General features: G+C 44.5%; 2 protein-coding genes and 1 long non-coding RNA gene across 3 annotated transcripts in view; 2 read left to right on the forward strand and 1 right to left on the reverse strand.

The window, feature by feature from the left end:
- Nucleotides 1–6,682, forward strand: LOC132998093 (isocitrate dehydrogenase [NAD] subunit alpha, mitochondrial). The gene is made up of 11 exons (XM_061067588.1): nucleotides 1–44; nucleotides 1,004–1,069; nucleotides 1,482–1,565; nucleotides 1,718–1,832; nucleotides 1,921–2,108; nucleotides 3,398–3,531; nucleotides 4,676–4,778; nucleotides 5,371–5,435; nucleotides 5,525–5,609; nucleotides 5,752–5,904; nucleotides 6,099–6,682. Exons 1-11 carry the CDS (start codon nucleotides 18–20, stop codon nucleotides 6,180–6,182), a joined length of 1,104 nt encoding a protein of 367 aa, XP_060923571.1. The 5' UTR covers nucleotides 1–17; the 3' UTR covers nucleotides 6,183–6,682.
- Nucleotides 6,683–7,482: 800 nt separating this feature from the next.
- Nucleotides 7,483–12,722, forward strand: LOC132998103 (ras-related protein Rab-8B). The gene is made up of 8 exons (XM_061067600.1): nucleotides 7,483–7,777; nucleotides 10,217–10,277; nucleotides 10,449–10,509; nucleotides 11,647–11,724; nucleotides 11,841–11,930; nucleotides 12,039–12,104; nucleotides 12,259–12,309; nucleotides 12,576–12,722. The coding sequence occupies exons 1-8, from the start codon at nucleotides 7,654–7,656 to the stop codon at nucleotides 12,663–12,665; spliced, it is 621 nt and encodes a 206-aa protein (XP_060923583.1). The 5' UTR covers nucleotides 7,483–7,653; the 3' UTR covers nucleotides 12,666–12,722.
- Nucleotides 12,723–15,587: 2,865 nt separating this feature from the next.
- The window catches only part of LOC132998118 (uncharacterized), an 821-nt gene continuing 743 nt past the window's right edge, over nucleotides 15,588–15,665 (reverse strand). The window contains exon 3 of the long non-coding RNA XR_009677978.1: nucleotides 15,588–15,665. This exon is cut by the window's right edge and continues 66 nt beyond it. This is a non-coding gene — a long non-coding RNA (uncharacterized LOC132998118).

A 15,665-nucleotide genomic window follows, 5' to 3' on the forward strand; every position in this document is an offset into this window, starting at 1 on the left:
TTGTCCCAGTGAGCAGAATGGCCGGCGGTGCGTGGAGGTCAATGGTGAGAAACTGGTGAAATGAGCGAGTTGAGGTGGAGAACCACAGTGGGACTGGTGTGAACTGGTGTGAACTGGTGTGAGAGTGGGGTCTGCAGACTGGTTTCCACTGGGAACACGTGTTCTTATCTCACACTTCTGGTTTCATAGCTGTTAGCATGTAGCATGTAGCATGTAGCAGCTAGCAGCCTAGCCGTGTGTCCTTCAGTCGGAGCCGGTCGAACCTCCCCGGGACTCGTCTCCTTTTCCCCGGGACGAACTCCACTTTGTCCGCATGTCGGTGCTCGGGGGTCACGGAACCTCCAGCTGTCACCGGGGAACCGGGACCCTTTCCCCGGTGACACAGGGAGGTTCCCCGGTGCCTGTCGGACTGAGGCACCTGCTCCAGACCGGGTTTAGAGAACCATGAGTTCAAGTCTCTTCTGGGTTTTAGACCCGATCCACAGCTCGTGGAAACCAGGTCCGAGCTCCAGTGCTGGGTTCGGGTCCAGGTGCTGGGTTCGGCCTGAGTAGGAAGTCCGTCACAGATTTAATTTATATAGTAAACTGCTTATTGATGGAAACAACGTGGGTCCATAGTGATCCAGAACCACAGAACCACGAAGATATGTTAACAGAACGTGTCTCACACTCTAACTTTCTTTTCATTATTCAATATGATTCAGAACCTGAGAAGTTTCCACGAGTAAATAAAGTTTAGAACAATATAATGATCGAGTTAAAACCAGTGAGTGTTTCCAACAAGGTTAAAAGTGACGTGAGCTGAGTTAGAGGCTAAAGCTTCTTCAGTCACATGGTCAGGAGACAGGACACTTTCATTTAATCATTTAAGAGATAGAGAGAGAGAGTGTGTGTCAATGAGTGTGAGAGGGAGAGATAGAGAGAATGAGTGAGAGTCTGAGAGAATGAGTGTGTGAGATTATTGGGCCTGTGTGTTGAAGTGACCTTCTGTTGTGTCCTCTAGCTGTCCCAGGTGGTGGGGGGTGCGGTGAGGAGACCGGCTCTGTCCTCAGCTTCCTTTTCCAGAGGGGTGAGTATTTCAGGGTCAACCCTACACACACACACACACACACACACACACACACACACACACACACACACACACACACACACACACACACACACACACACACAGAGACACACACACACATGCTGAGTGAAGTCCCTGTGAAACCCGACTACACTGAACTCCTCACTGTGTGTGTGTGTGACTGTGTGTGTGTGTGTCTGTGTATGTGTGTGTATGTGTGTGTCTGTGTGTTTTTCAAAGTCGTTAATTGAGTCCTCAGCTTAACGTCCATGTTTATTTACAATCTATGGTTGTAGTTCAAACTGTTGATTTGGACGTCAGGATGAGCAGCTGATTAAAGATCTCTCTCTCTCTCTCTCTCTCTCTCTCTCTCTCTCTCCCTCTCCCTCTCCCTCTCTCTCGCCCTCCTCAGATGCAGACGGTCACTCTGATTCCGGGCGACGGGATTGGACCAGAGATCTCCGCGTCTGTGATGAAGATCTTCGAGGCGGCTAAGGTGAGGGAGTCTAAGTGCGATGGACGAGAGACGCTTCTCTTCTTCTGTCCCGGCGTGCGACAATCAGCTGTTGTGTGTTTGTGTTCAGGCTCCGATCAGCTGTTGTGTGTTTGTGTTCAGGCTCCGATCAGCTGTTGTGTGTTTGTGTTCAGGCTCCGATCAGCTGGGAGGAACGCAACGTGACGGCCATTAAGGGACCGGGGGGGCGGTGGATGATTCCTGCTGACGCTAAGGAGTCGATGGACAAGAGCAAGATCGGACTGAAGGGTCAGTGGACGCCACGTGGTCGACCTTCAGTTAGGGTTAGTTTGTGTTTGAGTTGAATCCTCATCAGTTGAACCCTCTTGTCCCGCAGGACCCCTGAAGACCCCCATCGCTGCAGGTCACCCCTCCATGAACCTGCTGCTCAGGAAGACCTTTGACCTCTACGCCAACGTGCGCCCCTGCGTCTCCATCGAGGGCTACAAGACCCCGTACACCGACGTGAACCTGGTGACCATCAGAGAGAACACCGAGGGCGAGTACAGCGGCATCGAACACGTGGTGAGTGGCCCGCCCGTCATGTGACAAGAGGTCAGAGGGAAACAGAGGTCAAAGGGTCAGGTCACCCAAAGTAAACATCGTGTTATTATCTACAGTTCAAACTGTTCAAGAGGAAATAAATCAGATCCTGGATCCAGATCAGGTGTGAGTCTGTGATCAGGTGTGAGTCTGTGATCAGGTGTGAGTCTGTGATCAGGTGTGAGTCTGTGATGAGGTGTGAGTCTGTCATCAGGTGTGAGTCTGTGATCAGGTGTGAGTCTGTGATCAGGTGTGAGTCTGTGACGCTGTAGTGATGACGCTGTCCCCGCCCCCCTCACCTGTTTCCCTGTAGGTCGCCTCGCCGCTGCAGACGGCGTTCTGCTCAGGTTCGTTCTCAGGGTAAGAAGGAGGAAGCAGCTCAGTTATAAACGCTTCCTGAACCTCACCTGTTGACCCCGCCCACTCCTGATGTGCATCAGTTCTGACTGTCAGCTCACATCTGGATTTAATCCACTTCAGTGACCAGACTGTTAGTGGAGCTTAGCATAAAGACTGGAAGCAGAGGGAAACGCTTAGCCTAGCTTAGCATAAAGACTGGAAGCAGGGGCAAACGGTTAGCCTAGCTTAGCACAAAGGCTGGAAACAGGTAGAAACTGTTAGCCTAGCTTAGCACAAAGGCTGGAAACAGGTAGAAACTGTTAGCGTAAGCGAGCTGACAGTCCACTCGTTCCTCACGTTGATCCGTGATGAACTCATTTTCCTTCTGTTTGGTTTCTGTAATTTTTCCTTCCTCTCGTCACTCATCACTTCTGTCACATCAACAACCTCCATTCAAATGTTCGGGGGGGTGTGTGTGGGGGGGGAGGGGGGCGGTATGAAGTCACGTGACATCACAGATCAGTCAGGAAGCAGTGAAATCAAAACGATTGGTCAGATTTTAGGCTGCATGACATCATCCTGTGTTTGAGTGGCCCCGCCTCTAAGCGTGATGTCAGAGGAAAACGTATATATATAATGTCCTATTAAAATCCACAGTGTTCATCTGTATAACTTTATTTAAATCTACAGTCGAATGAATTTAACCATTTAAAGCACAAACTTATTATCCAGCTGTGAATCCAAAGGTTCCATCTGCTTGAATCCTTTAATGGACAATAATACGAGGACATTAGTTTCTGTCCAATCAGCTGTTAGAGATCTGAAGACCAGCGGTTCAGTGAAGTGTCCACACACCGTGACATCATGTCCTCCTCGCTCTGAGACGTCTGTCTCGTGTTGATCTGACCTCGTCTGTCTCCTTCCTGTTGCAGATCGTGGACGGCGTGGTCCAGAGCATCAAGCTGATCACTGAGGACGCCAGCAGACGCATCGCTGAGTACGCCTTCGAGTACGCCCGGAACAACCAGAGGAGCAGCGTGACGGCCGTCCACAAGGCCAACATCATGTGAGTCCCTCCGAGCCAATCACACGCCTGAAGCAGAGTGAGATGATGATGGAAATGACATATAGTGTTTTAACTATATTCTAGGGGTCAAAGGATTAGGGTTGCAAAATTCCGGGAATATTCAAACTTGGAAACTTTCCATGGGAATATACGGGAATTAACGGGAATATACGGGAATTAACGGGAATAAACTGGAAATGTTGTGGGTAATTTATAATAACTGTATTTACCTTGTCATATACAGACATAAATATAAAAACATTTTGTTGTGTCATAGGCTGATTTGAGCCCTGAGGAAACTTTGGGCACTTGACTATATGCTTCTGCATCGTTGTGTCATTCTTAACATAGGTCTTTGCACAGTATTTGCAAATGTACACAGCCTTTCCTTCTACATTGGATGGGGTGAAATGTCTCCACACATGAGAGAGTGCACGTGGCATTGTTCTGTAGAATAAGATGAGAACAAAGTTTGTAAAAAAACACTAATGCAATGCCAGAGATATAAATAGTTAGACAAACAATTGGAATCGTCTGTAAAAATATTTTATGGATAAATGTATGAAAATAGGCTAGATGAACAATCCTCAATCAGCATGCTAATATATTTTCCCCAGTAATAATAGAACAGGACAGGAGACTAACTGCTGAGAATTAAGACTCGGGACAGTTTGTGTCCATGAAGCTGCTTCAGACCAGAACTGGACTCTGCAGATCCAAATCACGTGATCTCTGTGTGTGAACTCCGTATCCATTCTACGGATTTTACCCACAGGTCACGTCTGAAAAACGTCTTCAGAGACAAACAGCAGCTGATCGTCTCAGACCTTTTAAATCCAACATGTCTCGGTGATCAGACTCAGACGTTAAAAAGAACAGAGACAACATCATGTGACCGTGCTGCGTTCACTGTCCTCACGGAGACAGGTTCAGTTCTGAGAGTCTCATCGTGTCTGTGTCAGTAACAGTCTGTCTCTCTCTCTCTCGCTCGCTCTCTCGCTCTCTGTCTCTCTCTCTCTCTCTCTCTCTGTCTCTCTCTCTCTGTCTGTCTCTCTGTCTGTCTCTCTCTGTCTCTCTCTCTCTCTCTGTCTGTCTCTCTCTCTGTCTCTGTCTCTCTGTCCCTCTGTCTCTCTCTCTCCCTCAGGCGGATGTCCGATGGTCTGTTTCTCAGGAAGTGTCGTGAGGTTGCAGAAACCTTCAAAGACATCAAGTTCACTGAGATGTACCTGGACACAGTTTGTCTCAATGTAAGTTCTCATGCTTCAATTATCAATTATCACTTATGTTCTGTCTCTGAATCCAATGCAGAGACAGAACATCGAATCGATTCACGTTTCCCTCTACGTTCATTGTTTCAGTGACGCACCTGAACTGATGTTTACTTTAGTTGTTGTTGATTCAGATTTTATGAGAAATGTATTTTAACACGTGTGCACGTAGTTTATCTGCTGAAGACAACACGAGAGGCGTGCAGCCGGGATTCATGATCCAACACATTCTATTAATAACTGAGCACATTTGATTATCAGTGAGCGACAGACTTCGAGCAGACAAACACACAAACACACACACACACACACAAGAGAAGTTCTTACCGCAGATTATCACACAACACAGTTTTTTAGAACTTCCTGTTAATCCAGGAACAGAAATATGAATTCAGCAGGTTTTTATAAAGATCAGCTCAAAGTGAGAGTGACTAGAAAACAGAAGAGGAACAGAAAGTTGTTGTTGACCAGCGGAGGAAACATAGATCCTCTGTGAAGACATTTGAATGGATCAGTGTCCATTGTCTCTGAGTCTCTGTCCTGACGTCCTGGTCTGTCCCCCGTCTCTCAGATGGTTCAGGACCCGACCCAGTTCGACGTCCTGGTGATGCCGAACCTGTACGGAGACATCCTGAGGTGAGTGTCCTCTGGCTGCGTGAGACGGAGACGTGTGGGAGGACGTGAGTGCAGGACGCTAACCTGGAGGAGGTGTGTCTGTGTTTCAGTGACCTGTGTGCCGGGCTGATCGGAGGACTCGGGGTCACGCCCAGCGGGAACATCGGCGCCAACGGAGTCGCCATATTTGAATCGGTGCGTTTCTCTTTGATAAAGTTCAAAGGAACAAACTCAAGACGATTGATGATGTCACAGATCGAACCCACAGAACTGATCTGATGTTAAAGAGCAGGAAACAACAGATGTGTGTCTGAGCGTGTTTGTGTGTGTCCCTCAGGTCCACGGCACCGCCCCCGACATCGCCGGGCTGGACATGGCGAACCCCACCGCCCTGCTGCTCAGCGCCGTCATGATGCTGCGTCACATGGGGCTGCACGCCTACGGAAACAAGATCCAGACGGCGTGCTTCGACACCATCAGGGACAAGAAGGTGAGCGGCAGAGGAGCGGTCGTTAACCAGTGATCATGTGATTGACGTGTAGTCAGTCTACCACGGTGTTGTTACCATGGAAACACTCATGATGATGATGATGATGATGATGATGACGATGATGATGATGATGATGATGATGATGATGATGATGATGATGACGACCTGACTGATGAAGGCTCTCTGTTCCTCAGGTTCTCACCGGAGACCTCGGAGGAAACTCAAAGTGTTCCGAGTTCACAGAAGAGATCTGCCGACGCGTTAAGGATCTGGAGTAAGAGGCTCCGCCCACCAGAACCAGCTCCATCACAGGCCCCGCCCCTTGTCCCCCCCCTGCTCCCCCCCGCTGGCTGGTTGTGTCTCTGCCGCGGGCGATTGGCGGTTTCACCTGTTTACCTGTTTGTACCTGTGATGATAATGTGGAGGGGGCGGGGCTTCTGCAGGAAGCTGTGTGGGTCACATGATGAAACATTCTCCGAAACACGCACAAGTTTGACTTGACCAACTCTGAAATGAGGAATTTCAGTAACAATCACGATTATAATATTGATATCTTTAATCTGCCTCTGTCGTCCTGACACTCCGCATATTTACTATTTTTTTAACTCTGCTGCAGTTTGACTTATTTATTGTTTCTACTTCCTGTTACCGTGGAGCTGCTCAGTTCAGGTTCACGCAGAAATATGAACTTTATATATGAAAGATGTTTCATATCAACTGAAGCGTCGCTGCTTTAACGCGTTCACTCTCAAATAAAAAGGGCTTTTCAAACACTGCAGCTGATGAGGGTGGTGTCTGTCATGTTGTTGGGGGGGTGTGGGGGGGTGTGGGGGGGCGGAGTCTGAATGTACATTATAATCAGGGTCCGAGCAGCGACAGGTCAAAGGTCTACTGCTATTGTCACGTGATCAGAGTCCTGAACAGAACAGTCTGTGCGTAGGGACTCAGCTGCAGATCAGTATCTGATGTGACCTTTGACCTTTAACCTTTACTCAGCTCCACAGCAGCTTCTGTGATTCTCTGAGTTTGGATTCATCTGAGTTTCATGTGATTTGTCAACATTTAAAAGTTGTCAAGTTTTCCCATTAGATTCGAGTTTATAACACAACTACACACAGACACACACACACACACGCTCACTCCACCACGCCCCCTGCACGTGCCAAGCTGCGAGATGACAGACCGGAAACGGTAGACTCACATAAGAAATAAAAGCCCGTGATTCCGTCACAATGGATTTTCTGTCAGTGGCTGAATACAGGAAGTAACAAAAATAACATCCACAGCATAATAAACTTTGGTATAGCATAATACTGTATTTTATGATAAAGTTAATGTTAAACATTAATATATATATAATTAAATAACAGAGGGAATTATAGATTAATCAAACATATGATTTAAATGATAGAATTATAAGTTATAGCGGTTGATCGTCACATACACTAAATATTATGTTAATAGTAAGTGATGATGAAGATTAAATTAGTTAATATAACAGATACAGAGAACAGAGCTTTATTTTGAAAGTCGTGCTCCGGATGTGTAGTGGGTGTATTCCAGTCAGCTTGAGGCGGAACCGTTTCCTGCTCCTGGGTCCGTGTCAGTGGAGGCAAGTCCGGAACCAGAGACCAGAACCAGAGACCAGCCCGGAACCAGAGACCAGAGACCAGTCCGGAACCAGAGGGGGTCGAGCAGAGACCCGGACACCGAGAGCAGGCTCCGGTACCGGAAGCCCCGGGACAGAGGATGGCGAAGACATACGACTATCTGTTCAAGCTGCTGCTGATCGGGGACAGCGGCGTGGGGAAGACATGTCTCCTCTTCCGGTTCAGCGAGGACGCGTTCAACACCACGTTCATCTCCACGATCGGTGAGTGAGTGTGTCTGTGTGTGTGAGAGTGTGTGAGTGTGTCTCTATGACACCAACATCTGTCCTGACCCTGATCAGCTGACCGATGACCTGTCACTCACTCTGTAAAGATGGAGTCAGCTCCTGCAGGTGAAGCCAAAACATCTGGACCGCCCCCTGGGGTCCAGCAGCAGGCCACGCCCCCTCCATGTTATCAGATGGGACCAAACTGAACAAATCAAAGTAGACGTAAACTAATGTTTGTCGTGGATGGTTTCTGTCGACTCAGCTCGTTTCAAGTGTCAATCATCCTGAGACGTCATGATTGACAGCTGAGACTGACTCCTGATTGGTTGAGGCCGTGTATGGGCGGGATCCTGATTCACTCCACATCACTACTGTACTCTGACCCCAGATGACGCAATCACCACGATGGTCTCTATGTACAGTCACTGAGGGTCTTCATGTCCTTGTCGGGACTAAATGTCCTTAATGTGTTGAAAGGTCCTCAGACTGATCGACATATAGATACACACACACACACGCACAAGCATACGCACACACACACACACAGACACACACACACGCACAAGCATACGCACACACACACACACACACACAGACACACACACAGACACACACACAGTGCTTCCTGTGTGTAGCTCCTCTGTCTCTCTGGTGGAAACAGGAAGTGAGATCGTCTTCGTCTCTCAACACTGTCCCTGTGCCGCCCTGTGTGTGTGAGGGTCTGACTTCCTATCTGAGTGGGGACCGTCCCTGTGAGGAGTGAAGGCTCAGACCTGGTTCAGGTTCGGACCTGGTTCAGGTTCGGACCTGGTTCAGGTTCAGGCTCGGACCTGTTTCAGATCTGCTTCAGGTTCAGACCTGGTTCAGTTTTAGATCAGGTTCAGACCTGGTTCAGGTTCAGATCCGGTTCAGACTCAGATCTGGTTCAGGTTCGGACCTGGTTAAGACTCAGACCTGGTTCAGGTTCAGTTTAGTGGTCGGCCATGTTGGTCCGTCTGGATCCTGGCTCCACAGCTGCAGGGTCACATGTCTCACCTGTGTCGGAGTGGGCGGAGTCAGACTTGCAGTTATTCGTCCGCCTGCTTCACTACAGTGACATCACAGTGACATCACAGTGACATCACAGCGTCATCATGTCACATGTCTCCCAGTTCAGCCACTTCCTCTGCTGCAGTGGACAGAGGACGCTCTGTCCCCGGGGGGGGGGGGGGGGGGGTCAGCTGACCTCTGAGTGTGTGTGTGTGCTGGTACTCCTGTCTTTGCAAGGACCAGTTTGAAGTCATTATCATAGTAGTGAGGACACTGCCTGTGTGTGTGTGTGTGTGTGTGTGTGTGTGTGTGTGGGTTCCAGTTTCACTGATGCAGTTGATGTTAGCATATTAGCATTTAGCCTAAACTGTTTATTTGTCTCGTGACCTGAGCAGCTTCGTTCGTACAGAAACACAAAGACGAGGGAAACAGACGCCATTAAACATTTGATTTAACTCTGATAGTCCGACAGAAGGTCAACGAGCCTCAGCTGCAGTGACCACGCCTCCATGAGCGCCGCCATTGTTGTGTGATGTCAGAAAACTGCTTCTAAGGATAGTCTGGGGAGATGAATTTTCACAAGTCCAAACTCCGACATTCGCTAAAGCTAAAGATCAAAACACACGCTAGCATCCAAAGTGTTAATTTACCTGAAGCCCATGTTCACTTCTTCACCTGTTTAACACGACAGCAGAGTGAGAACTGTTTGTAATAAAACTCGTGAAGTGAACGCAGCAGTGAAGTGGTGACTTCCTGTGGAGCTGTGAGGTCACTTCCTCCTCTGGGTAGAGACGTGGGCACCGTGACCTTGAGCTGCTGTCAGCCGCCGCCTCAGACAGGAAACCAGAGCTGCTTCATCACGTTTCCTGACAGGAAGTCTCTCCTCAGCGCCGACCTGTCAGAGCGATGACGTCTCAGTGACTCATCGACCACGACCGACTTCAACTCGCCACCGCCGCTGCCGCTGCCGTGTAGATCCTGAACTGTTACTGATACATCTGCAGTAATCTGATACATCTAAAGTAATCTGATACATCCTCTGTTCCTCTACACAGAACATTGAGGATTAACAGAGACAGTAACTGATTCATTAATTGAAAGTAAAAATGATCATGAGTTATAATAAAGAATAAATAAAATCAGCTTTTCTTCAATCAATTTAAAGGCTCGATAATTAAAAATAATAATAATAAACAGTAGATGGAGGGAGGAGTGAGGGAGAGTGTGAGGGAGGAGTTAGGGAGGTGTGAGAGGGAGGGGTTAGGGAGGAAACTGAGCTTTTCTCTCCGCAGCAGGAAGTCATTTGTTAAAAATATTTTGACTTCCTGTTTCTCCTGCAGAGACACGCCCACTCAGCTGGTTGATCATCATGTGACCTCTGACACTCGCTTCTGTCTCTTTCAGGAATTGATTTTAAAATCAGGACGATAGATTTTGAAGGAAAGAAAATCAAACTTCAGATATGGTGAGTGTGGAACACACATACACACACACACACACACACACAATGACACACACACACACACACACACACACAGCGATGGTTTTGACAGCTATAGAAACACAAGAGCACACACACTCTCTGATGTTGATGCTGATTGGACGATCTGACCACAGTCACTTCCTGTTTCCTCAGGGACACGGCGGGTCAGGAGCGGTTCAGGACCATCACGACAGCCTATTACAGAGGAGCCATGGTAAGACACGCCCCTTCATCAGCACCTAAGATATACACATTCTGCTTGTATAGATCTATATATATATATAACTGAGACGTTATGTTTGAAGGTTTTACTTCATCACCAGAACCTGATGTCTCAGAGATGATGAGTCTGATGAATCTGATGAATCTGATGAGTGTGAATCTGATGAGTGTGAATCTGATGAATCTGATGAGTCTGATGAATCTGATGAGTGAGAATCTGATGAATCTGATGAGTCTGATGAGTCTGATGAGTGTGAATCTGATGAGTGTGAATCTGCTGAATCTGATGAGTGTGAATCTGATGAGTCTGATGAGTGTGAATCTGATGAATCTGATGAATCTGATGAATCTGATGAGTGTGAATCTGATGAATCTGATGAGTGAGAATCTGATGAATCTGATGAGTCTGATGAATCTGATGAGTCTGATGAGTGTGAATCTGATGAATCTGATGAATCTGATGAATCTGATGAGTGTGAATCTGCTGAATCTGATGAGTGTGAATCTGATGAGTCTGATGAGTGTGAATCTGATGAATCTGATGAGTCTGATGAATCTGCTGAATCTGCTGAATCTGATGAGTGTGAATCTGATGAATCTGATGAGTGAGAATCTGATGAATCTGATGAGTCTGATGAATCTGATGAGTCTGATGAGTGTGAATCTGATGAATCTGATGAGTGTGATGAATCTGCTGAATCTGATGAGTATGAATCTGATGGGTCTGATGAGTGTGAATCTGATGAATCTGATGAGTGTGAATCTGATGAATCTGATGAGTGTGATTCTGATGAGTCTAATGAGTTTGATGAGTGTGAGCCTGCGGAATCTGTTAGTTTGATGAGTCTAATTCGGATGAGTTTGATGAGTTTGATGAGTTTGATGAGTCTGATGAGTCTGATGAGTCTGATGAGTCTGAATCTGATGAGTTTGATGAGTCTGAATCGGATGAACTTGATGAGTCTGATGACTTTAACCACAGTTTAAGTCACAGCCGAACAATCTGATGATTTTTTATCTTCAGACAAACTGAAGCTAATTGGTTCAGTTTCTATAAACACGATACAAACACTCCTTGTTCTGATGTCACTTCCTGTTCTGATGTCACTTCCTGTCCGCTGTGTTTCAGGGCATCATGCTGGTGTATGACATCACCAACGAGAAATCCTTCGACAACATCAGGAACTGGATCCGGAACATTGAGGAGGTGAGGGGGGGGCGGGGTCAGATCAGTGAGCCAATGGGGAGAGTCCGTTTTTTTGAGTCTAATAGAAAACATGATATGATTTCATATATGTATAATATTTCATGTATTATATCCAGCACGCGTCCTCGGACGTGGAGCGAATGGTTCTGGGAAACAAGTGTGACATGAACGACAAGAGACAAGTGTCCAGAGAGCGAGGAGAGAAGGTGACTCAGCAGATTCTAACTGAGATTAACAGAAACTGGTTGATTCATAATCAACAAGTTAAATGTTTTAATAAGAAAATATCAAATGTGACTTTCTCTCTGGTTCAGTTGGCGATAGATTATGGAATCAAGTTCCTAGAAACCAGCGCAAAGTCCAGCATCAACGTGGAGGAGGTGAGTTCTGATCGTCATCATTTATCAGTCACACGTTTAATTTACACACACACACATGTCTACACACACATGTCTACACACACACAGACACACGCACACAGTAGATTCACATCTGTTCACACAACTGCATCAAACTGATGTTTTTTGTCTTCAGAGCTTTTTCACACTCGCCCGAGACATCATGATGAGACTGAACAGGAAGATGGTGAGTCCATTAAACAACAATGTCTTCATCTTCATCTTCATCAGTTCACCTGAGGATTTAATTCTGGACCTGACAACAATAATCTGACCTTTGACCTGTTTACATGACAAACTGCTGTGACTGATTTCAAAACTTACTCAACTATGAAACTTTCATGACGTCACATTTTATGACAGTTTTATGATTTATGGTATTTTTGTGATAAATGAAGTGATGAAGAATAATGAGTCTAAACAAACTGCTCTCTCTCCTTCTTCTTCCTGTAGAACGACAATAACCCACCAGGTGGCGCTGGTCCAGTGAAGATCACAGAGTCTCGCTCTAAAAAGAGTTTCTTCAGGTGTTCACTGCTGTAGATGGAGCCTTCGTCCTCCTCCTCTTCCTCCTCCTCCTCCTCCTCCTCCTCCTCCCCCTCCTCCTCCTCCTCCTCCTCCTCCTCCTCCCCCTCCCCCTCCTCCTCCTCCTCCTCCTCCTCCTCCTCCTCCTCCTCCTCCTCCTCCTCCTCCATCAGAACTGTGGAAACATGAGGAACAGGCTCCTCCCCCTCGTCGCTCTCTCAGGTGAAGAAGAGTTTGTAAAGAGAGAGAACGTAAGTGACGATGAGGAGGAGGATGAAGATGCAGAGCTTTGTTTGAAGCTTTCATGTTTTAATATTATTTTCTTTCAGAGTTTAAAAGTTTCAGCACTGAATTTATTTTTCAAAGATCGAAGCCTTAAAGGATCTGAAAATCACTTTACAGATTATATTCATATTTTACTTCACACTTGTATAAACTTAGAATTATATTTATAATTTTAATAAAATTATTAAAAAGTATGATCATTTATTTTTAAAGTCTTTGGGTTGAAGATCCATCGGTGTTTATGTTTCCGGAAAATTTAAATTAAGAAATACCGAAGCAGATCATTTAAAATGAATTTTGGAAAATATAGAATCTAAAATAAAAATGAACTAAAGGTAAAAAGTTCTGATTCAGTTAATTTTTTAATTGAGTCAAACATATTTAATTATAATTTCAAATTTGAAACAAATTTCATTTCCATTTATTTATTAGCGATCATATTTCATCTCGGATTAAATTTTTCATCTATTTTACTTTAGTTAAACATGATCCTGGTCATAAACAATTTTATGTCTTTAATATGTCTTAACTGAATTATTTCAATGACAAAACTAAATTTATCAAATAAAAGTTATGCTAATATACATATTCATAGCTAGATCATTTTATTCATATATAATAAACAGACTGAAGATAAAACAGTGAAGAATTAATATAAAAAAAAAACAAGGACAGAAGTAGATGAAGGAATCAAATGTCAACCGAAAAGTTTAAACTGCGTCGTCATGACGATGATAACTTTATTAATTAATCAATAAATCAACCTGTTCTATTTTACTGTCGTCAGGCGACTGAAGGAATTTAAATCATGAATGTGTTGAACTGTGTGATGTGTTTACAGACTCACTGCAGCAGTATTATTATAAGTCTTATTATTCATCAGTGATAAACTATCAACCAGTTCTATTATTAATCACTTATTTTACTCATCAATTATATTATCAATCATCTTATTGTCTTTATTAACTCGCGTCCTGCTGCTCTTTCTATTTTTTAATGAAGTTTCTACCAAACTTATTTTCATTCAAGGTCACATTTCAATCAAGCTGATCAATATTATAAAAAAATCTATGAACCCGATTAATTCTGATCAATATTATTTTGAAAAACACTTAATATTTATGTCTTTCATGAAGAATTCACCAGTATTTTGTATTTCTAATACATTAGTCTAATTTTCACATCCCGACTTCAATAACCATCGTTTATGTCTTTCATGTTTTTATAAGAAACAAAACAAAATATATTTTATTTTTTTAACTTGTTCTTCAGTGTTTTGTTTGATGATCAGTTGATCAATAAGAATCTGGTTCATTTCAGCTTCTTCATTATAAAACTTGTTTTTCAGTTTAATTTGTATCAATTGTTGTTTATTTTATTTTGACTTGATAACTAACTACTCTATGCAAAAATGTCTTATGATAAAAAGTGTGGATTTTTATATGATTGAAATTGGTCCTTTTATTTTCACATTAAAATCTGAGTCTGATAAAGTCTGAGATTTTTACACAGAAAAACTTTTACTTCAAATCATTTTTGTTTGTTTCATCAAATCTAAAAATAGAGAATCAACAGAAAATCTGAAACATGGATTGTATTGATCCGTTCAAAATGTTTCTTTTTATTGATCCTGATTTTTTGTGTAAAAATCTGAAGATTTACGTGTTTTTCTTGGAGTGAAAAGTTTACCGGGAGCTTTTATTGTGAAAAGAAATGACTATGGACGTTTGGGATCATCATCCCGGTGGTGACCTTTGACCTCCACTTCCTGTTTGTGATGTCACTGCAACTGATTGTACAAAAAATGAAATAAAATACTTTTTCTATCAACTTCACAATCTGTCAATTAATCTCTGACCTTCCAGCTCACACCTGTTTCCGCTGTGAGCCACTAGGTGGCGCTGCAGATCCACAGCCTCTCAATCATCCTGGTTCTTCTCCACAGCCACAATCCAATAATAATAAACTTCACTATTCAAGCATCTTTCAAACACGCTGACAATCTGCCTCCTGTCTGAACCAATCAGGAGCAGGAGAGTGACCTTCAGTGAATTAACAGCTGATCTGTTTGATTTATTGACTCCTCCCCTCGGTCCTGCACTAAGTGCACAGTGTAACTTTCACCAGCAGGTGGAGCTGTTGCATCAGTCTCAGGTCAGATCCTATTGACATCAGTCAGCTTTCACAGGAAGTGGGTGTGTCTGCTGCTCCGGGATGGGCGGGGCCACATCCCACAGAACCTTCAGCTGTTTGCTCCGTTTATGAATCTGATTATTGATCATGTGACATCAAACAGGCTCTGAAGCTGTAAATAAGCCAAATAAAAGAATATTTAAAATCTTTTTATCACTAGAGATTACATTTTTGACCAAACTCAACTCTTTTTCTTCTTCTTCCGACAGCGGAGACTTTTCATGATGAAATTAAATCACAACCAGTATAGATGTAAGCCCCCCCCCCCCGTGAGTGGGTCACTGAACACACACACATGACGAACGTGAGACGACAACAACGTGTCATCGGTTTATTCAAGTAAGAAAAGTGACAGCAGATGCTCAGCTGTGGTTTATTTACACACATGTACAGAGTCCAGCTGATCCTGATCAGTTCACACACACAAGCACACACTCACACACACACACACTCACACACAGACACACACTCACTCAGACCCGGGATCAGCTCACAAACTGAAAATCTTACGTCGTATTTACAGAACAAACGACTGAAGCT

Source organism: Limanda limanda, chromosome 3 (genome assembly GCF_963576545.1).
Source record: "Limanda limanda chromosome 3, fLimLim1.1, whole genome shotgun sequence".
NCBI classification, from domain to species: Eukaryota; Metazoa; Chordata; class Actinopteri; order Pleuronectiformes; family Pleuronectidae; genus Limanda; species Limanda limanda.